The sequence below is a fragment of the Temnothorax americanus genome, unplaced genomic scaffold, assembly GCF_048541705.1.
Source record: "Temnothorax americanus isolate GAGA-0224 unplaced genomic scaffold, ASM4854170v1 Scaffold6, whole genome shotgun sequence".
Classification (NCBI taxonomy): Eukaryota; Metazoa; Arthropoda; class Insecta; order Hymenoptera; family Formicidae; genus Temnothorax; species Temnothorax americanus.
The window spans coordinates 5,931,593-5,955,515 of NW_027509751.1; the positions used below are offsets into that span (position 1 = coordinate 5,931,593).

A 23,923-nucleotide genomic window follows, 5' to 3' on the forward strand; every position below is an offset into this window, starting at 1 on the left:
TTAAGTATAATTTATTTAATATTTTATTAGTACCGGCAGGTCATATATATGACTTCTTAAATAGAATAAGTTATATGCTATTTTTTTGGCGCTTCTATACGGCAATATATTTTCGACAATTTGTTCATAGAAAGTCTAAACTAATTAACTGACCGTCATCGTGACGTATACATTCAATTCGAATGTCTGGTCGATCTGTCGACTTGCCCGGCTCGCCTCGGCTCTGCTTTCACTATCCGGCAATCTGGTCCCTCCTCCCTGAGACCAGCGTGATGGGTCTTGCGTAAGGCCCCTGGTTAAAGCTCCAGGGGCCTCACCGACGTGCGCACGCATCAGCGTTCGCACCATGTTAATATACCAAGAACATAAGTATATCTATATCTGCGTGCGTGCACGTTTTAAGTATTACACGCGTTCGTCAATTACAACGCATTTTTAGCGGGACGCGTATTACATCGTTGGCCAGTGATGTCACGAGGGGAAGATCGCGCCTTGGCATTAACCGTTAAACGCGTGTCCTTGCTGAATTACCACATTCAGTTTTCCCCCGAGAAACTCGCTTTTCCTTTGCCGACGAAAAACGTGTCTTTGATCAGTACAAAGGACCGAACCACGATCAATGACTATAATCTAAAAAATTTTGAGACAGATATTTCCTACAATTATAATTATATTATTAATATATTTATTGTTATTTATGTTATTAGTTATATTATATTATTAATTTTTATAAAGACGCGGACGTCTATACGGAACTATAATTTATCGGACTTGAAACAAAAGCTTCATTTAGATTATAATTTTCTAACCAGGGAAAGCTCCATTATTGATTAACAGCGACATCTTTTAAGTACGTTTACTATAATCGCCCTGAATGATCGAGCGCGATCCTTAAATTCAAACTGTCATTTATGAGAAGCGTCAAGTGATACGATAATATGTTTCCATTTGCGCAACCGTTCGCCAAAAGCGCGCAAATGCTACGCGGTACATTAAGCGCGCGGAAAAATAACGAGCACGCTTGTGCAACGTAGTTGAGCACGCAGAGCGTACGTGTCGGGGAACATTGCATCCTCAGACATTTCGAGAGGCGCGGGAAGACTGCGCTTCGGCATTAAGTCTAACGTCATTTATTCACACACGCGATACGCTCTCCCGCGATTAATCGCGATGTCACGAGAGATTAGGATATATATGATTATAGAAGAATGATGAATCGCGAGTCGCTCCTGCGCGGCCAAAGAAATAATATTCTTAGTTTCTTCATACGAATGGTATTACGTAAGACGTATATAGAGAGTGCTTGAGCCGCTTAAAAATAGACTTCTCGGCAGCTTTTCCGATACGATGGTTGTTGCAAACGTGCCTATTACGATTGTTGTTACATCGCTTAGATTTACATAATTAGCTTATCCTTATCATATCCAAGCACTATATCTGGCTTTTCTCGAATTTGCGTCTTGAATATGGACAATGGTGTACAGCTCTTCGTTTTTTAAATTTAGATTCTATTAAATTGATTAGTAAAATGATAAAATTCATGTCTCATTATCTAAAAAAGTACCGACACAAAAGAACTTCCAGCTATTATCCTGTGATCTTGGCAGAATCGTTCTTTTCTCACCACAATAGCGTCTAATTCGCGACACTTTTGCATGATTTATTTGCTGACGCATGTTTTTATATGTTTTACACACATTCTAGAGAACTCTTCCTGACTTTCTCCAATAGCTTTGCAATCTATTCGGCTGAAATTCTCTCTTCTTTCTCTCCAAATCAATATATCTCGCGACAGATCGAAGGATCCCAAGCGCACCAGGACAATTCATCACGCTCGGCGCCGCTGGTCGGCAGGCCGAGCACGTATAGGCAAACCAGCGGGGCGACCAAGGGGGACCCTGGTGGGGTTCGGCGAAGCCGGCGGTGAAGGGAGTGAAGGGAGACGGGATCTCCCGTCCGGAGGTGCACCGAGGCCGACACCTAAAGTGCGCGCCAATCGCCAACTTCGCCGTCAGAGACAGTAGTCAAGCCGAAGAGAGTGCCGGAAAGATGAGCTATTCGCGGAGCGTGACCCTGCTGCTGCTCCTGGCGGTCCTGGCACGTGGTAAGTCCACCACCACCGTCCACCGCCAACCACCGTAACCCGCGAGGCGGTTACCTTCACCTCGCCTACGCGCTCGAACCCTATACCTCTCGCATCTCCGTGCGTGTGCATCTCCGCCTCGGAATGCGCTTCTCGTCTTCCTCCGTGCACCGAGGACTGCCTCTTCGCAGGCGTGAACGCTTTCTTCCTCGCCGTGGACTCCCGACAGGTTGCAACATCATGCCCGAGCCCACGGGGCTTTCACCGACGAGACACCATATGTTAAGATCCGCGTGTGTGACATAACGGCGAACATTCCGAGGTGATCGATGATAAACGTAACGTACGGAGCGATCTGCGACGTAGTCGAATTGTGTAGCGGGATAATTTTTCAAACGCTATTTTTAATAAGTTTTATTTTTTTTACGAGAAATTGCGCTAAAATCTTAAAAAATTATTGGATATTTCAATTTTATGTTTTAAAACGTTCAATTTTATACATTCTTTTTATGTCTGCAAGAATTTCTTCAAAAATTATTTTGATTTATCGACTATTGCTATTTTTCCGGTCTTGATCTCCGCTTCTTGATATAAATCGTTTATGTTACCGTATCTTTTTTGCATTTCTGTATAAGAAGATAAATATAGTGCCCACGTTATATTTCGCCACGCTGTTGTAAGTTTCACTTTCGCGTGTTCGCGAAAAAAATTTAAGAAAACCGACATTTGCGAGGCTGTCATGCAAAACGAATTTTTTTTAATCTATACGTAATCAAACTTGACCGACAAAATCCTGTTTTCCGGTATTTTCGTTTGTTTATTTTTTATTCGAATAAGACAATGCGTCACAAAATGCGTCGTTAAAAAAAAAAAAAACGAGCTACATATAGCTATATTAAGCTACATTACGCTTTGTCAACGTATGTGTTTCTTTTCATAATTATGATGAAACCCATTTTACTTTCATTAATTCTCCAGTAAAATATATTTGCATAAGTTTGCACAAATACGCGCGGAATAACGATTAATATAGAGTAATTATATGTATACATATTTTTATATATTTATATACGATATAATATACAATAATAAAAAACGCAATAATTTATTATATATAATAAATTATAATTTATAATATGTATGTCGTATTAAAAGTAAATTATATTTCGTTTTATAAAAAATGTTTTAATTAATGTTATATATACAATATTTTTTTGCATAACAATTATTACAACGTTATCTCACTCAAGTTTCATATTAAAAGAATACAGATTCATTATTAATGGGGAATTGTAATTTTTTTTCGTCAAGCACATTTTTATTTCACAGCCCAAGGTGCCGCTCTACTCGATGCTCCGCCATGCCCCGATCCTTACGGGATCCACGCTTACGCTCACCCCGAGGACTGCGGGGCTTTCTTCTTGTGCACGAACGGCACGCTGACCTTCGAATACTGTGAGAACGGACTTTTATTCGACGGACACGGTGCCGTCCATAATCATTGCAATTATAATTGGGCCGTCGATTGCGGCCATCGCAAGGCCGACTGTAAGTACCACGCTACATTCACGATATTCGAATCACTTGTTTATACTTATTAAAAGTTTCTTCGATCTTTATCTGTCTCATTTTAAGAGAAATACCTACTGAACATTTGACAAAGTTGTCATTTGAAAAAATGCTATCGCATAGAAACGACATAAAATAAAAAATAAGATATATATACAATTAAATAAATTAATATTAAAGTTGGTGTGTGTCTTTTCATTATTATTTAAATATATATTTATTATTTATATTACTGTTTTTTTCGTAAAACCATGTAACTTATATAAATGTAAAAATCAGTCATGCGAAAGAAATATTGTTGGGAAAGTAAGAGTTGTATGAGCAGTACGACACAAGTAATTTTTTTTGGCGGCTTTAGTGGGTCACGTTAACGTCAATCATTATAATTTCGTTCTCAAGCGAATCTCTTTAGATCGCTTATCTCTCAACCGGCTTAACGTTTAAACGCAGTCGCATGACTTTCCAGTTTTTAGTCTTGTTTTTCATACTTATTGCGCCAAATAAAGTTGACGCTAATAAAAACCTGTAACAACGTATCGATGCATTTTATTTTAAATAGATATTTTTTTGGCCAGGAGAATTTTGAATTGTCTACTTTTGCAATATTTATGAAAAAAAATATGAAGTAAGAAATCTCTTTCTTGTCAAATGGCGCGTTTAGTCTATCTTTAAATTCACTCCGGAACTCTCTCAATCCCCTCCTTCTTTGCAGACACGCCGATCAGCAGCCCGGGTTGCGAGTACCAATTCGGTATGTACCCAGAGAGCGACAGTTGCAGCACCAGTTACATCAAGTGCGTTCACGGTGACCCGCTTCAGGCTCACTGCGACCCTGGCCTGGTCTACAACGCCAAGACCCACACGTGCGTCTGGCCGGACGAGCTCATCCCCTTCTGCAACCCCGAGACTATAGTGGGATTCAAGTGCCCGCACAAGCTGCCCTCTCACAGCCCCGCCGCCAAGTTCTGGCCCTACCCGAGGTAATGTACGCGTGCCACGGCGGATTATATACGGGACGCACTTCCGAGAAATCACTCTTTAATGAGAGTTCACGCGGAAATAAAACCTGGGGTCGACGCACTCGAGACATTTTTAAGTATTCGCTTTCTTTTCTTCCTCGCTTCTTGAAAGTCTAAAAGAATTTAGCTTCTCAAGTTTTTGTGAGCAAACTTGTTATCAATGCCATTCTCTTTCCTAATATACTGATTGATAAGTGGCTTATCGATTACATTAATCGCTAATTAAGCTTGCAATCATTTCTGTAACACAATCTATGTAATATATTCTTTTTTTTCTGTTTATCAAAATCAATTTATCTTATATATTTATTCGTATCTCATATCTAATTTAAATATTTCCCTGAAGATATTATATTCTGGTGACTGATTATATTCGAGATTCTCGACAACACATCTCTTATATTCTCTTCCCAGCAATTATAATCAAAATCACAAAATCTAGAGATATTTGATCGTATTGTCAGATTTCTGCGCACGACCCACGCACTCGTATAAATTCTCTATTGCATATTTATTGAAAGGTGTGTGTAATTATTTTACCACACGCAACCGCAAGGTATAATAAAATTCTTCATCCTGGTCTTTCTTTCTTTTTTCCTATTTCTCTCTTTTATTACGAGGAAGATCCACTGGGAAGAAATATTGTCCGCCACTGAAGATCGTGAGAGTAAAAGGAGTCAACGTCGTTAAATGCCACATCGTTTATGCGTGGCGCTTTGATTTAAGAACCGGTCGTTCTTCTGAGAAAAATCGAGAGAAAGAGTAAAAGACAGAGAAAAAGAGACGGTGAAATAAATGGCGATGCGCATGTTTTGTTTAAATATTCAATTTTTTTACCACGTTAACAAACACGTTATTCTTCCCCCTCGAATTATATGCCAAATTATGCTGTTCTGAACGCCGAGAAACAATCTTCCAAGATAAAAATGAGAAAGTTTTTATTTAATATTGCAATAAAACTTGCAACTGCTAAATTTTTTCTCGGTCACGAAATCGTAAATATCTCGCTGCAAATTTTAATAAGGAGCAATTCGTATTAAACATTGATATTAAATTGTCAATTGAGATTATTCTATTTATCCACGCGAACCAAAAATTTACAAATGGCGCGATTTTTAGATTCCCCGTGCCGAGTGACTGCGGTAGGTTGATCACCTGTGTGGACGGACATCCGCGACTTCTCACTTGCGGAGAAGGAAAACTATTCGATTCGGTGAGCCTGACTTGCCTGGATCCGGAAGAAGTTCCTCACTGGTTTGTATAATTTATGTTTTGAAAGCTACAAATCTAGATCTTAATTTCTGTTTGACTTGAAACAAACTTAAACTTAAGTCTTAAAATATCGTCGAAAAAATGTACAAAACTATACATATTTATTATCTCGAAATCGAGATATATGCTAATTCAATTTAGTTTAATGCAGAATGTAAGTAAAAATATATTAATTTTCTAACTGTATATTTATATATTTTTTAGCTCAAATGGCGTTTAAACGTGGAGACGTTCCTGACAATCACCCGGTATTTTAAATCAGCGATACAAATCAACGAACATCGAACGACAAAAAATTATACATCCGATTATGAATTCAATTTTGGCAAAGAGGTATAACAATATTAGAAGATTTACATATAAAGCTAAAAGAAGATTACGTTTATAATCATAGAAAATAGTAGAAAATTGAATTATCGCAGGACAAAGATTGGTTCTATAGAAATTGATTAAGAAAGCTAAGAAAGAAATCAATTATAAAAATCAAGAGAATCACGAACATAAATTACAAGATATTATTAATATCTTTTATACACAGAGAACAATTGGAAGAAATTAATTAGTAAAATCAGAATAATTGATGTATATTCCTGATAGATTTCGGTTCGGCGTTGCCAATAGACGAAGATGTATCAAACGTAAATTATTATTAATAATAGACGTTTAGAGGGGACCAATTGCATGTGCAGTGCGTGAAGAGCAAGTACGATATGTAGTACATATAGTGTATTTATGCAATACGGTATGTAATACATATAATGTATTTATGATAAATATAGTATAACAATGTACAGCCAGGCAACATTGAATAAAATCTGGACATGCGTATAAAAAATATACAACGTACAGTTTATTCCAATCGATCTACATATACGTGGTACGAGTCTTACGATTAAGAGAGCGCGGGGGGATGTGGGAGGAAGAGGAAAGAGTGAGAGGATGTGGGGAAAATATTTACATCTCGACTGATGCGACGGGGGCGAATAGTGAACGGTTCAGAAACCGAAAAACGAGATGTTCATTTTAATTAACATTGTTATCAGTTAATAATACGAATCACCATTGAAGGGGGAGAAGTACTCGATCGCTCAGACATGGACGGATCGATGAATGTCGACAAGTCTCGGTCCTCAAAAATAATTTCCTCCTTTTTATTAAGTCTAATTCCGTTTTTTGAAAAACAATTCTGATAAAAAGCATTTCACTGAATTTGTCGCAATTTATTCCATGTTACTTTTCATTTGCAATTTAGGTTTTATTTAATATTTTAATGAGACTTTTATTTTATATTACCTGAAACTTTTGAGAGATCGATCATGCTTGGTTGATTTTATTACAATTTTTCAAGATTTGTAAAAAAACATTCAAGTGTCTTTGAGAACTTTTATCATCTGTTTTATGTTGGGATCCTAAAGCCGTCTGTAATACCGGCTATTTTTCTTAGCACTAATCTTTTAATTGGCTTTATAGAAATGCAAAATTCTTGTCTAGAATTAAAGTACGCATCAAAATCTAGGTCATGGTGGTCGAATTTATATCGAAAACGAGAAAAAATTAATGTTTTTGTTAATTTTTGGTATACGTGACGACAATATTTGCTTTGTACAAAAATTCCACAATAAATATCCACAAAATTAGACCGGCATGACCTAGGGACAACATTTAAGAACAATGTCGTGCAACTAGATCTAAGATTAAAAGCCTAGAAAAAAAGATTAGTTTAAATAAACTTTTATATGTGCAAAAGCACATTCAGGTTGACATTGCGTGTAGCGAGAGATGGCGCAGCACGCGAAACAAGGACAGATGCCTCTCGTTAGACAAGGACAGATATAGATATATGACATAGAAAACAGAGGATTAGAAATGTTGACATTACCGATGTCGAGGAAGTTCAGCCTTCACTTTAGGATCCCCTTAAATAGCTAGAAAGTTTTATTTCATTTTTCATATCTTAGATCTCAAATTAATTCATTGAAATAATAAGTTTCTCACGAATGCATTTTTTATTCGTGAATTGATTGAAATAATAAATTCGTTCCTCATTAATTAGGAAGAACCGAGAACCGTGTAATTAATAAGCAGTTGTTACTCTCACTTTTGCTTAGCTTTGAATTTCATATTCGTATCTGAAAATTAAATCCTTATATGGCGAAGGTGAAATCAAAATTTTATCCAGAAGAAAGAACGGAACTCTTTTTCTTGAGGAAGTAATACGGAATCGCGCGGGACTTCAACTTGTCCGACATTCGGGGATTAATTTCGGAACGTTAAAAAATCTAAGAGTTTTAAAAATCTCGATCCTCTACGAGAATTCTATAGAATTATGAAATTACGGAACTGCAAGATCGCGCGAGAACCTGGGGGAGACTCGACGAGAAAGAACTGCTCGAGTTCTCCGCCGCGATTGACGATTTTCGGGGATCTCGCTCATCGAGAAGGTATCTCCTGGCGCTTTCTTCCAAGGCCGGGACAGGACGACCTTGCTGCTGCTTTAGTTCCTGGGACGCGCCCGCAGGGGAATCGGCAGGGCGCCCGACGGCAGAGGCGGCACGCCGGGCGGCAGGTTCTCCTCTTCAGGCTCCTGCTCGTTGCGACCGTCGGACAGCTCGCCCTCGGTGGGCGGCGGTGTCGTGGGCACGTCGCAGTCCTCCGTCGGCGGCACCACGCATCTCAACGACCGCCTGTCAAACACCAGCATGGCCGGGCAGCGCTGCAACCGCGGGTAACCACCCTGGCACTGCCAGTAACGGTTGCACGACTTGCCCAGCGGCACGTTGCCGTTGGCGTCGTCGTTGCAGAGCGCTGCAAATATTAGGCTGCGTTTTATTTCTAGACTAACTGGGACGTGTGCCTAAGGCTCTCAACGCTTTCGAGGACTAGTTAATAACGACCGAGAAATGCAAGACCGTATTGTTTATATATACATATAAAAGTGTGTCAACATGGTCTATGACTCTAATAAATTTTATTTATTTTATTATTTTTTATTTATTATTAAGAGACTCAAAATATTTTAATGTAACAAAAGAGCAAGATGCATTGGTCGGTCGTTTTAAACTTCTTATTATTGCTTCGTTGCGAACTGACGCGATATCGACTCGGTGAAAGTCGAAAACTTTCATTCGGGATCTTATCCCGATCTACGATGGTTAATTCGAAATTTAATTATGCAGTGTATATATATTCGTCTCTTTTTTTTCACTCTGCATATGTATGAAAGTTATTACCGTGATTTTTGAGACTTCTCAAAAAGTTCCAAAAATATTAAATTAACTAATCACTCAATTATTAATTAAATATCATAAATATTTAAATAGAGCATTTTTATAAGTAAAAAAATTACTTAAAAATATATGTTTTGATTAACCTTTTGTCATTTTTTTCTTCTTAATATTTCTTTTAAAACATTGCAAAAAATATTCAATATTTATCCGAGTTTTGAAATATTCTTGATTAGTTTTCAACCTTTTGAAAAAAGTAAAAAAGAGATACGAACTCGCGTATACGATTGATGCATCGGCTGGCGTTTGACATTCAGAGAGAGGCGATGCGAATTAATAAGCGCGTTTTATCGGTTCCCGAGGGCGAAGAGGGGGAGAAAGGCGCGACGAGAATTCACTTCGAATGCTAATTAAGTGCCTCGCCCATTTTTCCTTGGGGCACTGACTCCTGGAAAGAACCGAGAAGTAGATACGAGGAAACGCATCTCGTACTGTCCGCCCACTTTCGAAAGTGAAAATGATCGTTATAGCAATTCCGCTACTCGCGAATTCAATCAGTCTAAAACCGCGCCTCCGTTTAAATTCAGCCGAATGCAATTAATTTCGGTTACGAAGATAAATAAGAAAGTGAAGAGATCCAACTTAAAGTATTATATTCGATGAGAGTTATTCGCGAAATATCGCGCTTCCTTATTCCTAAAAATATTCCTTAACACACTTTACGGTTTTCAAACGGCATCCGATCATCAAAACTATACCAGTATTTCTTGTGCGAGACAATAAACTCCGGTATTTAATCTCTCTCTTCATCAAACGTCTCAGGTCTTGATATAATAAATTCCAGCAACTTTCTAATAAAATCCGCTCGCAACCTCTCGGCCTCTCGATCATCGTACTTACGATGCTTCTGACATCCCTCGACGTTCTCGGGCCAGTCGCAGGACCTGGCCCGCTCGTTGTAGAGCAGACCGCCTATGCAGAGCTGCTCGGTGGCGGTGCCGTTCCAGCAGGTCCAGTACCTGGTGCAGGACGTCTCGTGGCCGAAGATCCCGTACAGCCAGTCGCAGTGCTCGGTCGGGATCGGCGGATTCGCCTGGCGTTTGCCGTCACAGTAGTTCGCGCGCCACGGATAATCGCAGCCCTCGGTGACGCCGCGGTGCTTGCCGGCGAACACGAGGCCATTCGGACAGTCGAACAGCTCCGGGCGACCATTCACGCACTCCCAATAGCGATCGCAGTACTCGGCGTCGCCCACCACTCGCGATTTCGTCTGGCACGGGTCCTCCTGCTGCTGCTTCTGGCCAAGCGAGCCTGTAAAGCGCGAAAGTGTAAACGCACTAGTACAACTAGCCGGGTTAGCCTTCGTACTCCTTGAGATATGGGATCGTTTCGAATAATGCCGGGGATCGCGGCGAGGAAGAGAAATCCTATTTTGGAAGATTAGGAGCTTGGTCTCTTTATGTAGAATTTAGGAGAATACTTATTTCCTCATTCGTGCATGATTAATTTATGATTAAAGATAATATAGTCTTCTCCTCTTCCTGGTTTCCTTTTGCCTCAATTCCCTACTTTCTCAACGCTAATCGTTGCTACGTAAATTATCTAGAAGCTCATTAATAGAGCTCTCAAATTTATCCGCCAATTTATCGCGTCATTAACCTTTTTCGATAAGTGTTAATTATCCTTTCCTTTCCCTTTCGTTCCCCGTTTAAGGAGCCGCGATTACGAAATATCGGAGCGCACGTATCGACGTATCAAAATCACGAATTCCACCTGCACGTGTTCTCATCGAAGGACACCGAGCGCCTCGGCGAATATCAAGGATATGCCGGCATATAAATTTGATTCTGGCGAAGTGCAATTTTGCAGTCGTTTAGCGTCACAAATAAGTCGAAATTTGTCGAGTCAATTCGAAAGTTACATGTGCGGAATTAATTCGTCGCTCAAGGATATCACTTGGTCGAATAATATGAAATGGAGTGTATATTCTTTTTCCGCGTTACGTAGAAAATGTTTGATATTCCACAGCAGGATGACATCACGAATCTCTTTCGCCGATCCGCGAAAGATTATGCGCAATTCTTCGCACAAGGACATCCACGTCGAATGAAAAACTAAGACTGGATGCCGATGATATCGTCCTTTCAGGATATATGTATTTTCATTCAGGACATATTCCTCTCATATATAAAGATATAAATATGTTGTTTTTCTCACGGAGTTTATACGGGACTATTTTACAATTTTTCCTAAACGCTTTTCTAGAAGATTTGAACAAGTCGCTCAACGTTACTTTGTAATGCCTGTATTTCTATGTTTATTTTTTTATCTTTAATTCTAAATTAAATCAAGGAACTAAAGAGACTATTGTATTTTCATTCGGGATCTGCGTCGGAGTAGCATGCGCAAATCGAAAGTATACGCAACATAAACTGCTGGCGCCGTTTTACCATGATGTCCGATCGTTTCGCTAATGATTCGACGGAAAAGCAAATAGTAAAATAAGGTGGGAAGCCGGCACGAGGCGCGCTCCCAAGACTGCTCTCGAGTGAAAGTGCCTATAGCCTTGACTTGCAACCTTCGGGGGCAGTTCTGCTCCACACCCCTGCTCCACCTCTATGGACCTCATCGGCCCCCCTTTAGCGCACGAAAGATTCGATCAACCGGTCGATTAGCCTAATGTCATTCTCATCCTCGTTTCCAGTTGGAAGAATGTTTCATCGTAGAGCGATAAAGTTATATTTATTTCTCAGTTTTATTTTTTACTTTCTTTTTTATTTTCATTCTGATCTTGTTTCTTCATGTGTACTTTAATCCTGACACACTTAATGTGAATTTTTTTAAATTTAAATTTTATTTTTAGTTAACTTTCTAAGAAGTTAATGTTGCATTATAGGAAAATCTCTCTCTCTCTCTCTCTCTCTCTCTCTCTCTCTCTCTCTCTCCACAATAATATTAATTTATTTTAGTTTGCAAAGGAAGAAGTTTCTTGATTCCATTCATTTTATTTTATGAAACAAAAAGTATAAATTGGCATATCATTCGTCAACAATTTTAATTTTACTTCTCATCTTTTCTTATTTTTTTTCTCCTGTTTTCTTATAACTTGTAAGCTACATGCATTGTTCCGCCTACCCGAGATACAATCTGAGAATGGAATGGAGCCCTCACTCTTGCTCAATCTCTTTCTCTCTCAGGATCTGCAAATCGAGATTGAGATGAAAATAAAAGATCTTCAGAAAGAAACCGACCGGAATCTTCGACAGGTTCTGTCTCTCGGTGCTCAGAGCAAAACGAGGGATCATGACCCTATCTCTAAAACCATTTCGCAAAGGATTTCTAATGTGTGGTACCACGCCTCAAAACTTTTATTTTCATCTCAATCTTGATTACGTTATTAAAGTGAGACTTTAATAGTGAGACTCATTATACTATATTATGTCAAATTATCTTTGATTATAAAATCCATAGTATCATTACAGATACTTTCAGAACGTTGTAGAAGAAAATCAGGATCTTGAAAAGGGTTTTCCGAATTTTCCACATCTACATCAGCGTCAAAACATTGTTCCGCCAAAACAGAACAGATTCTATCAAACTATAGTGATAGTGCAATCTCGATAGTATAATCGTCTCGTTAATTATAACGTTTATATCTTTATATGCTATAAATATACTTTTATGTCATAGCCTTTAGCCATAGAAAAGTTGCACGTTGTTGGCCAACTAGTCTGAACGGATAAGGGAAGGAAAGCGAAGCACGATCGATCTCACGATACGAATAATCTCGTGGGGAAGCAAGCTTTGCCCGTCTGAGAAAGAACGTCTAGAAATTGTGAGTTTCCACCAGCATGGATTGCGTAAACTGTAGCCTTAATTATCGCTAAAAATATCCTTATAATATCTGAATCGCTAAATATAGGTATATCTGCATGCATTTCCTTAATTACATATATATTTTTAAAACTCTAAAATCTTAAAAATATTAAATCTGAAAAGCTCATAAATATAACTTAAAAATATATTTCTGAAACGTATTTCTAACTTTCTTTCACTTCGCGCGTAAAATAATATATATAAACAGTAATTGAATTTTAAATTCTAAAAATATTAAATGTTGGAAATTTTGATTCCTGAGATAAATTTGTTTTTGCTGCAAAATTAAAGTCTATAGCATTTTTGTTTTCTCTGTTTCTACAATTATGCGGTATAAACTTTTTTAAATAATATATTTGCTATATATAATACAAATTATCGATTTCAGATATTATTTTTACTTGTTTTTTGTGTTAATCAAACAATAAAGAATATAAAAAAAGAATCTTATCTCTTTCTCGAAGGGGTATAAGAATTCTCGCTGCGATTGTCGATGACTGCAACGTATTCAGACAGTAATGCGATTATCAGGCATTATCTCGCTTCAAGAATCGCCGTCAAGGGTCCGCAATAAGAGCAGTGGCCCACCCATGAGGGCGATCCCGCGCTCGAAAAATGGCGAAGATAAATCCAGTTGGATGTAAGACCGGCGCGACTAATCGATTTGCGCGCGCGGTTGTCACGGTGCCGCGAATAGGTGGAGACATCCACGGAGACGTCGTGGCGAATTACGCAAACGAGACGCTTAGTTAACATGGCACCGGGTTACTTTCCCTTCCTTTACGACTCCTCGTAGGCAAGTAGCCTTGGAGCCGCAAAATGGCTCTCGGCGGTTGCAACTGGCTCGCCGCAGAAACCATCAGGATCGGCCGGCGCGGCGCGGCGCGGCGGCTTTGCTCCTCGCGAGGAGCATTTCACGCTCCGCGCAAAACACGAAGCCCCGAATGAGTGACGGTTTAAGGAAGTCCCTCGCCTTGGATTTACGAGGAATCGACTTTGCGCCGGCGCCGCGGGAAGAATTCTCGCGCGGCGTGGTATAGATTTATTAGCGGCGATGGACGATCAGCGCGTGAAGCATCATCGTTAATTTTTAGAAAGTACACTTGAGAAATAACACACGCGCAATAAAAATATAAATAGCTTGAAAAAGTATCTCACATAATTTCGACGTTTGATTATTCGGACGAAACTACTTTCTTGTACAAGACTGAATTTTCGCTGCAAGAAATAAATTTTGCTTAGAAGATATTAATATATATGTCTGAATTTCACTGATTTTTCCCTTTCCCAGGTGGATTTTATCTTTATCATGTTAACATTTCTCATTTTTTCAATATCAGTGGCCACTTGTCAAAATTTTCAGTTAAATGTCACGCCAACAATTGAAATAAAAACGTTTCTTGTTAAATTTCCTGCTATTAGATTAAATGTCACCTAAATTCCTCTTACCGGATTAGACGAAAAAATGTATCCGGCTTATTTTCAAAGAGCAAACCAAATCATAAATCTCTCTCTCTCTTTCATTCCTGACTTTCTCACGTTTCCTTCCATGATAAATAAGCAAACTCGATCCTTCTTGAGACCGGTAGAACGTAGAACACCCGAGGAACGTGAAGCTAGTGCCCCGCCTTATAGCTTGGACTCGGTAAAGCGCAACGTGTTCCTCGACAAAAGCGCGTTCCGCGTCGGAACAACAACGGCGTTTACGAGATCCGTTTTTTCTTTCCTTCCTATCTGCACCCTTTTTATCGTCCAATCGATAATTCAAGTCGAGCGAAACGTTTTACTCGACGCTATTACATCGCCACTTCCGGAATCGGCCAACACACGTTAACGTTGCAACTTTGCGCTGTAAGCGCAGGCGTCGGGAGAGCAGGCGTGGAAAGCAGATAGATAAATAAATGGATGAATGAATGGAACTCTTTTCTCCGCGAAGATTACGCACGGTGGCTGCCGGTCAGTCCCGAAGTAATATTTCCAAATGTCGCCGTAGAAAGTAAGACCTCTTGCGTAAGCGTTATAAAGATGTGAGTTATCGACAATCATATATTTTTTTCGAGGAAAATCAGATAGATTTCTTCGCCACTATCATCGATGTCTACGAATTCCGAAAAAAATATGATAAAAAAGCATTTATGAGAGATATAAACATTGTAATCTACAGAGAGAGAAAGATTTAAAAAAAAGATTAAAAATAAAATTAAATAATAAGATATATATAAATTAAAATTTTTTGAAATAAAAAAATAATTGTCTTACTATAGTAAAAACAATATTTTAAAAAAATTAAAAATAAAATTATAACGAAGATAAAAACTGCAGAGAAAAATAAAAAAAAAGGTGATATGAACGTCAAGTTCAAGAATCTGTAAATAAAATATATCTATCAAGTTGGAAATGATTTCTATATGGTTATAAAAAAATTTAGATAATTAGAAATTAAGAATAAGATTACTTGGGTCATACTATTAATCGAAGTAACTCTACTTCTCATGATTTAAAGCAAAAGAAGATTTTATAGAGAAATATTTAAAAATTTAAACTAAAAAATTTTAGTAGATAATAAGTAGCATATTTCCACCAAATGGTGTTTGCTAAATAATTATAAATAATCGAAAGAATAACGGAAAGAAGCAGAGAGATAGATAGAGAAAGAAAGAGAGAACTGCAGAGTGAGCTACTTTCATATTTTCACTCCCGGTACACGGGAGAAAGTTCTCGAGATGTGTGAAACCTGGTGAATGGCCACCATTGTTCTTACGGAGATGCGTGTAATAATTGCGGAGCGGTGGACCCGATGTTTACTACAGATTCTGCAGTGTCGCGAAGATTGTGCAATGAAAATTGTACCCGAGCTCATTATCTAACTCCACGACATTATTGTTCTCCTTTATCAGATTGGTATTTATGTAATTTGGCATGCGAAAATACTTGATGCCCACTAGTTTTTTTCTATTTTGGCGAACATGAGATTAATTTAATGAAATATAGTTGTCGTATTATTATAATTTTTTACAATAATTATATAATATTTTTGTTATGTAAAATTAGTTAGAACCCCTTTAAGAACGAGAAGAGTTAAAGAAACCTTCCGGTTTCCTTCGCTACCATAAAAAAATTGTTAAATAAATATGGAATTATTAATTTAATATATTACAAATTATTTTCAGTATTAATTCAGTTATTAATTAAATTTGTGTATGTTATTAATAAAAGGACGAAATAAGATTCTAATTACCAACTCATAGGTAAATTACAGTTTATATTTATTTATAGAAAATTAATATTTCTTATCTAATGCGAAAGTGACAATAAATACTAGTGACTGATAATAAATAATAAGTATCGATAGAATGATACGAAACTGTCGCTCGTAAAAAAATGAAAAAAAAATGAAGTAGGTCGCTCTCATGAATCATCATCGATCTCGCGAAGGACACGAGGACGATCGCTTTAATCGATATAACGTTCAATGTTCATCGCTTTATAAAAGAAAGTAGAACGATGTGCGGTTTTTCAGTTTCACTGCGAAACAACAACTGCGTGGAAATTTCACCGTTTTCATTCTCGCACCTCGCTCAGTACGTCTCGGTTTTATTGATCGACTGTTATTATTTATAAAAATAGCCAGGCGGACGTACCTATCTCGAGAGTGAAAGCCAAACGGTCGATAGATCAAGTCAAGATTAAAAGCGGTTTACTTCTAAAGTGTCGTTTCCGTGATTTTATTTAAACAAATATTAGTAAACATTTAATTTTGATGTTATCGTAACGAAAGAAAATGTATATAATATTATTGTTTATAATTTATAAATATAGATAAGAATTGTTAAGATTTTTCAAAACATTTTTATCATCAAAATACATTATTATTATAATTATAATTCTTAATGCTTTATAATTAATTTCTTTAATAATTAATTTATATAATATCATAAAAAATATTCTGTACTAATAATTAATAAAATTCTCAAAATGGTAAGAACATGAAAATTATTACAAAAGACATTTACAAAAAATAAGAGAAAAATAAAAAACATTTAATATTAAATATCTAGATATAATTAAATTTATTAAGACGTGACGTAAAAAAGATCTTCCTTTATTAAAAAAAAAGGAAAACACAATTTAATTAAATGCCTATGATTTTTTTTAATAACTTTATTGCGTTATTATTATTATAAAATTAACATTATTATTATTATAAAATTTTAAAAACTATGGTAATTTGCTTTTACTAAAAAAAAATCTAATTACACATTCATAAAAAAACGTCACATAAAGTTTAAATTAATAAAATGATAACATTAAGAGATGAGATTACTTATTGAGAACATTAGTAATGGATAACAGACATTAAGAATATTAAAAATTCTCAAATGTCTTTTAATGATAAATGTAAAGCAATATTTAATCTCTCTCTCTCTCTCTCTCTCTCTCTCTCTCTCTCTCTCTCTCTCTCTCTCTCTAAGCACGTAGAGATAAATAAATTAATAATATTAATCTGCGCGGTGTCGCTTCAATCAATCAATCTCTAAGAACCTCAAGGCGAAGCAAGGAGTGACAAAGGAGGAGCCGAAGAAGACGGAGGAGAAAAAGAAGAAGTAGAAGAAGAAGCGGAAGAGGACTCACCCTGCGCGGCCAGGAGCACCAGGACGAGCGGAAGGATCTGCTGCGACATCCTGCGAAAACGGCGATAGATTTAACGCGAAACGTCAATCCCTAGTCGGCAAAATATTCCTGGTTTACGCCTGGGGAATATATTCTCTCTTTCTCTGCGTCGTCGTGTGGGAGCCGAGGAAGCTCGGCTGATGAGTTTTCGTGTCGAGACTGGTCACTGGGAGAGGCGTTTGCTTGGTGTCTTATATGAGCGCCCCACTCTCCATCCCCGGCCGATCTCTTGGGCCGCATAGGAAGGCTCTACCTGGAGAACACACCTGATTTCATCTATCGTTCTAAAGCTGATAGTCGCCCGATGACACCGTCGTTAAACGCATCCGTCCGGGCCATGGAATCCCTTCGCGTGACTCATTAAAAGAGAGACAGTCCTTACACACGTCCTTAATAATAATAATCGTTATACCTGCGGTGATTTATTATATATTGAGGAAGGCCATTAGCTCGTGCTTAACGCTTCGACTGCTTTGGATGACTGTTTATGTTTCCTTGGGCGTAATGATACTTGTATAGTAGCTGACGACCGCATTTTCTATTTAGTTCTCATTAAGATCTATCGTCTGATGTGGATAACATAAATTAACAGAGGAAAAAATAAGATCTTTGATTTAAATACTCTATGGCTTCTAAGTAAATACAAAAGACAATACCGAAACTTTTATTAAAATATTTTTCTCGTCAATCCATTTTTCTATGTTGATCAATAATACGCAGTATAAAAAGATAATCGTTAAAGATAGTAATAATAATAATTGTATTTATGTGAAACAACACAATAGATGGAAAAAAAAGATAAATGAATAGAAAGTCGCATTTCCAGTAATTTACTAACTGACATTAAAATATAATTGAGAAATGGCACAAAATTGACTTGTGATAAAAAGGAGATCTTATCATAAATCATCCAAAAATCTTCAATCTCATATTTTGTCAAATTCTCCAAATGTATTCAATGCGGTATTCAATAATGTAGGACAAATTGATTCTGATAGCATGCGTGTTTGAAAAACTCGCCTATTCCGTCAGGTACAAATTTTCCGTAGATAAAACAACATTGCCAGGTTTGACCGAGCAAGACTAATTAATATAGTTGATACCGTCCTGCAACACATACTTTTTCGTGATCGAAGAACAGGTATTCCGCCACGAAAGAGAGGGGAAGTGAAATTCTGTTCCGAAGAAAACGAGATCGTCACGGAGTGCGAGTAAAATTTTTTCTCATTAATTAGAAAAAAAATTCATTCAGGAAAAAAATGCACTTCAGCTGACTTCCGTCAGCGGAAAAGAAAAAGAATATTTGTAATTTATAATTATCATATTCTAATATATATATCTAATTTATATAATATATATAAAAAAGATAAATATTGTAATATTACAATATTATATATATATATATATATATATATATATATATATATATATTAATTAAATTTTGGATATTATTTTTTTAAATATTGTTTACTACTTTAATTTATTATAATAATAACGTTATTTACATAACTATATTTTTAGGCTTGTCGACTTTAATGTTTTAATTTTAATTCACAATTTTAATTTAATTAATTAATTTTTTTCCAAGCGCTTCTATCTTAAATTCGAATGATAATCAAAATAATCAAACTGATTCTATCGCGTGTATCGTTATTATAATTATCGCGATATCCTGAAACGAGACGTTCACAAGCACGTGGCGTCTATCTTTTCCGTTATCTCGAAGCGCTACCGTTAACCGCAACGTTTATTTCGCGTGCATGAGCGGCCTCGAGACGAGGCCTTCACGGTTTCTTTCCCTTCCCGGGTGGCCAACCGGCCAGCTTCACGCGATGAGACGGTGAAAATAAAGGTGAAACACTCTCGATGAGTCGCACGAGATGCCTACTTCTCATGCAAATCGTGTCACGTTGATACGACAATATGATTATATAACAGACATAATAATATACGAGGGACGGAAATTTGTTTTTAGAACGGAGAACCGCCTGTGCGTGAGAGAGAAACGACTTTCAAATTTGCTTAATAATTTCAAGATGCTATAATATATTTCGTTCTATTTGTTCTGTCTATTCAAATGTCAAAGAACGCTTGTTTGTATAACGCTTATTACAATACTTGTTAGTATTATGTACTAACACAGTAATCTTGATATTAAGAGCATAGAAAGGTATAACGAATTAGTAACTTTTTGCATCCTCTTTCACTCGTTTCCTCGTGGTCCACCGGGAATTTCTACAAATCACTACGCCGATCCTGACCATTAAGAAATCCTGATCGCTCACCTATGGCAACATTCCAATTCCAACGGAAATTCGCGACGGAATTCGAGGCGTTCCAAGGATATTTATTTTTTGTTCAAAGCTCCGCTTTCTTCTAGTTGCGGGATCAAGAAAAAAAATTTTACACCCAAGTTTAAAATTTTTTTTCTAAGAATGCTGATGTATTTGCCTCTGTCCGCTTCAGAAGTTAGATAGATAAATATATTTTTAATATTTCATAGATAGAGATAAATATAATATATTTTTAATATTATATATGATATATATATATATATATATATATATATATATATATATATTATGTAACGCGCATTCGCAGTGCGTATGGATTGTTCGAGTTGCAAAAGGCGGAAATTTTCTAACTTTCGAAATTAAAAGATAATCCGCTAGAAATCTCACTCTGTGTTCTTCTAAATCAAAACAAGAATTAATGCTGATGAATAAAAAAAGCAAAAATATTTCATTAAATGACCGACGCTTCCCGGAAGGATGAAGGGAGTTCAAGCCTGTGGCACTTCAAGGATTTTCACTAGGCGGTGCTCTTATGCAAGTGAAGGCAACGATGGAGAGGACAAAAACGGACGTTTGTTGGATAAAATTATCACGATGCTCGGTGGGAATGATCACAAGAGGAAACGAGACACATAAGAATGAAACAATGGGACGCCCAGTTTCGCAACAATCTCGCAATCCCACCCTCGATTTGCAAAAGAGGAGGTCGATCGTTAACGTATCAAATTACTCACGCGGTCACGCGGATGTTCGTGTTTTCTATCCCGTAACTAAAGTTCTCAAACAAAAATTTTAAAAAATTCATTATAAAAATAATAATTAATAAAATTAAGGATAAGATAAAAGACAACAAATAAGAATTAGAAAATTTAAATTGCTTCTTATTTTGAGTCTTGTTAATTACTTAAAATGTGATAAATTTAAAGAATAAATGATAGAGAGAAATACGAGATTAATTGCAAATTAATTCTCAAGAATATTTATATACTTAAAAAAAAAAGGTTAATAATTATAAAATATAAAGGCAGACATATATATCTAAAATTTATGTTATTTTTTTTAAATTCTTATAAAAATTAGTATATATCAAAATGTTTTCAATACATTCGAAGAGAACGCCTGAACAGTGGCAAGCCGTGTTGCACTAGAGTAAAACTGGTTACATCTCGATAGAGATATCGTTTAATTTTCATAGATGAATATAACTTATTTAAAAATTTATTATATAAAAAAAATTCTTTTTATACTTTTCTCCCATTAGATATGATTAAGATAAAATTATTTTTATTTTACCTGTACTCAAACTATTTGAGTCTTTAGATTTCGCACACGTATTTATGTAATCTAAGCTTGCATAGTTAATAAATTAATTTTATAATATAAAATAGGATTTACAGATTTTATATATATTATATACACATAAAGATATTCAGAGATCATTGAAACATGTCGAGAATGGCTGATATATAAGTTTAAGGGTTAATACTCTCTCTCTAACACTCTCTCCAATCTCATACAAAATTCCGCGACAGTGCAACTTTCCGCGATGCAATCGCATTAACGCGTTACATACACATTGCCGTAATTGACTGGATGCAGTAACAGCACGACGCATGCCAACAAATTTTTACTTTGACGAACTTACATAATCAGAAGCTATTTCAAGCCGTGATTCAAAAATTTTATTTCAAGAATATTTTTAATCTTGTGCATAACATTGTAAATTGCGAATTATAACTCGTTAATGCACTATTTCAAAAAAGTTTGCGAAAAGATACAGACTTGAAAAATTCCTCAACAAGTTTATAATCAATTTTTTTTTAACAAAAGAATCATATTATTGTGCTATTACATTTTATATGATTTATATTTTATAATATTTCCCTCTCTATTACTGTACAATGTTCAATATTTTATACATTCCATAATACTTATTGTATATTTTTTGCATGGATCTAAAATATTTTTCTGTAAAAATAATTCATTTTATATCTCAATGACATCTATTTTAGTACTTAAGCGTGGAATTAAGATTCTGTCTACCTTATATGCCACGGTGTTGCAAGGATTAGAACCTTGTTGAAAACCGCGAACACCTGTCACCAAGCGAAATTACGAAACGCACCGCGCGACGCGGGGAACTTACAATCACGTAAAATGCTGAGATTGTAAGTTCCCCGGCGAGAAAGTAATTAACAAGGAAATGTGTCGTGTTTTCTAACGCCTCTCGTGGAGGCGAGGCCAACTCTTTCATCGGTATGACACTTGATATATGATATCACCGATTATATAAATTAGGTGAAATGTCACGACAAAATTACATTCCGGTAAATCACGTTATCCTTTCCTATATATTTAATATCCCTGATAAAGTTTTAACGAAAGCTTTATTAAAATTCAGAATAAAAATTTTAATAGTCTAGCTCAAAAGAATTTTTTTTATTAAAGTTTAACGAGTATCACAAAAAACATGAATATTAAAAAATTTCAAAAAATAATCCAAACAAATCTTCCTGAATGTAGAAAGATAAATTGTAACACGTGAGATAATCCATCATCGCTTTTGTTACAGATAGCTGCAGCGCGATAAATATCTCAATCCGCTCTTACCGCAGTCATCAATCGCCTCTTCCATACAACTATTATCATATTCTATCGCGTGTCCACCGTAATGATATCTGTTGTAAGAATTTCCCCGTCTATTGTAAACCCAATATGGTCACGTCGATATTGATAGGCCTGCCGGGGGAGCCCGAATAGGCCAGGCTTGAGAGCCTCTGAGAGAGACCCGAGAGGAAGGTGTTGCGAGGAGTCTGTGGACCGCTATGACCCGGAGAGCAAGGACCTCTGGTCCTTGGACGCGCGTTCGAGTCCACCGTGTTCCTCTGTCCTTTTATTTTTCTTTATTGCATCGTCCTTTTTTGTCGGACGAAACCCTCTCGCGGCCCTGCCCGTTCCTTGGATCCTTTTTAATTGTTTTATCATCGTTCCGCATCCCCCCTCTCGCTTTCTCGCTTTTTCCTCCAACGGTCTCTTCCCCGAAATAACTCCCATCATTATATTCTCATCATAGGACACTTAGCCAGTGAACAATCACAAATGTACAGTACTGAAAATTTTGTGAAAGACATTAATCATTCTCAAATAATTCGTCATATATACATATGCATTCTCAATTGTGTTGCGCAATTTAATTTTCTAATTAGATTAAAGATTCAGATTATGTATATAGAGTAGAAATTTTTATTAACGAAAAACTGACTGCAAACTATTCACCTCTTGCTATCTTTCTAAGATATTTCTAAATACATTGTTGCATTTTTATTTAATTATTTTTACAATTTTTTTAATCTATACATTTTACTTGTACTTCGCTGACTGAAAATTTCCATAAGCTTATCGAATTGTCTCATCTCTAAGGAATAAAAGTGTCGCTCAGAAAATATCTGACAATTAATCTTGTCAGAAATATTAAATGTTCTCGTTTGTGAATTCAGAAAGCGATGATAAAGTTAGCGAAAGGCGTCATTTGTCATTAGTGAGCTACCCGTGCTGCGGCGATACGACGCGTAATCTCAGATGTGTATCCTATACGTGTGTATCATCGACAACAGCCTACACATTGCCATTTTGTCATATATTACCACTTTAGACTCGTATAAGAATAGCTTGCGTGTCGCGACTCGCGATTAAAAGGACCCTTTTCTTCTAACAGGCCGGCCGCTCACAAAGTGCAAATATCTAAACGCGATATAAAGGATCGTCTTATATAGAGCGTCTCAAAAGCGACACTTGTCAGCTAAAGATAAAGCTTAAAAATTGAATCGTACATCTGCAAAAAGATAAAAAGTTGCAAGGTAATAAAAAAAATTATAATTTATGTATCTCGTGTACTTAATTAAAATGTAAAAAAAT

At 36.5% G+C, this 23,923-nt stretch overlaps 2 protein-coding genes across 2 annotated transcripts; one reads left to right on the forward strand and one right to left on the reverse strand.

The window, feature by feature from the left end:
• Positions 1–1,947: 1,947 nt before the first annotated feature.
• Positions 1,948–6,774, forward strand: Cpap3-d (cuticular protein analogous to peritrophins 3-D). Its single transcript, XM_077419982.1, has 5 exons — positions 1,948–2,104; positions 3,413–3,631; positions 4,365–4,632; positions 5,791–5,925; positions 6,148–6,774. Exons 1-5 carry the CDS (start codon positions 2,050–2,052, stop codon positions 6,161–6,163), a joined length of 693 nt encoding a protein of 230 aa, XP_077276108.1. The 5' UTR covers positions 1,948–2,049; the 3' UTR covers positions 6,164–6,774.
• Positions 6,770–17,935, reverse strand: LOC143904953 (peritrophin-1). Its single transcript, XM_077419978.1, has 3 exons — positions 17,676–17,935; positions 10,068–10,478; positions 6,770–8,748 (listed from the first exon to the last, which is right to left on the reverse strand). Exons 1-3 carry the CDS (start codon positions 17,722–17,724, stop codon positions 8,438–8,440), a joined length of 771 nt encoding a protein of 256 aa, XP_077276104.1. The 5' UTR covers positions 17,725–17,935; the 3' UTR covers positions 6,770–8,437.
• Between the last annotated feature and the right edge of the window lie 5,988 nt (positions 17,936–23,923).

Excerpts from the sequence above, each read along its gene's own strand:
- LOC143904953 (XM_077419978.1), bottom strand. The coding sequence starts at position 17,724 with ATGTCGCAGCAGATCCTTCCGCTCGTCCTGGTGCTCCTGGCCGCGCAG. Across the intron at positions 10,479-17,675 it reads GGTGCTCCTGGCCGCGCAGG|GCTCGCTTGGCCAGAAGCAG; the intron begins GTGAGTCCTCTT and ends CGCGCTTTACAG. Across the intron at positions 8,749-10,067 it reads CGAGGGATGTCAGAAGCATC|CGCTCTGCAACGACGACGCC; the intron begins GTAAGTACGATG and ends TAATATTTGCAG.
- Cpap3-d (XM_077419982.1), top strand. The coding sequence starts at position 2,050 with ATGAGCTATTCGCGGAGCGTGACCCTGCTGCTGCTCCTGGCGGTCCTG. Across the intron at positions 2,105-3,412 it reads CCTGGCGGTCCTGGCACGTG|CCCAAGGTGCCGCTCTACTC; the intron begins GTAAGTCCACCA and ends TTTATTTCACAG. Across the intron at positions 4,633-5,790 it reads AAGTTCTGGCCCTACCCGAG|ATTCCCCGTGCCGAGTGACT; the intron begins GTAATGTACGCG and ends CGCGATTTTTAG.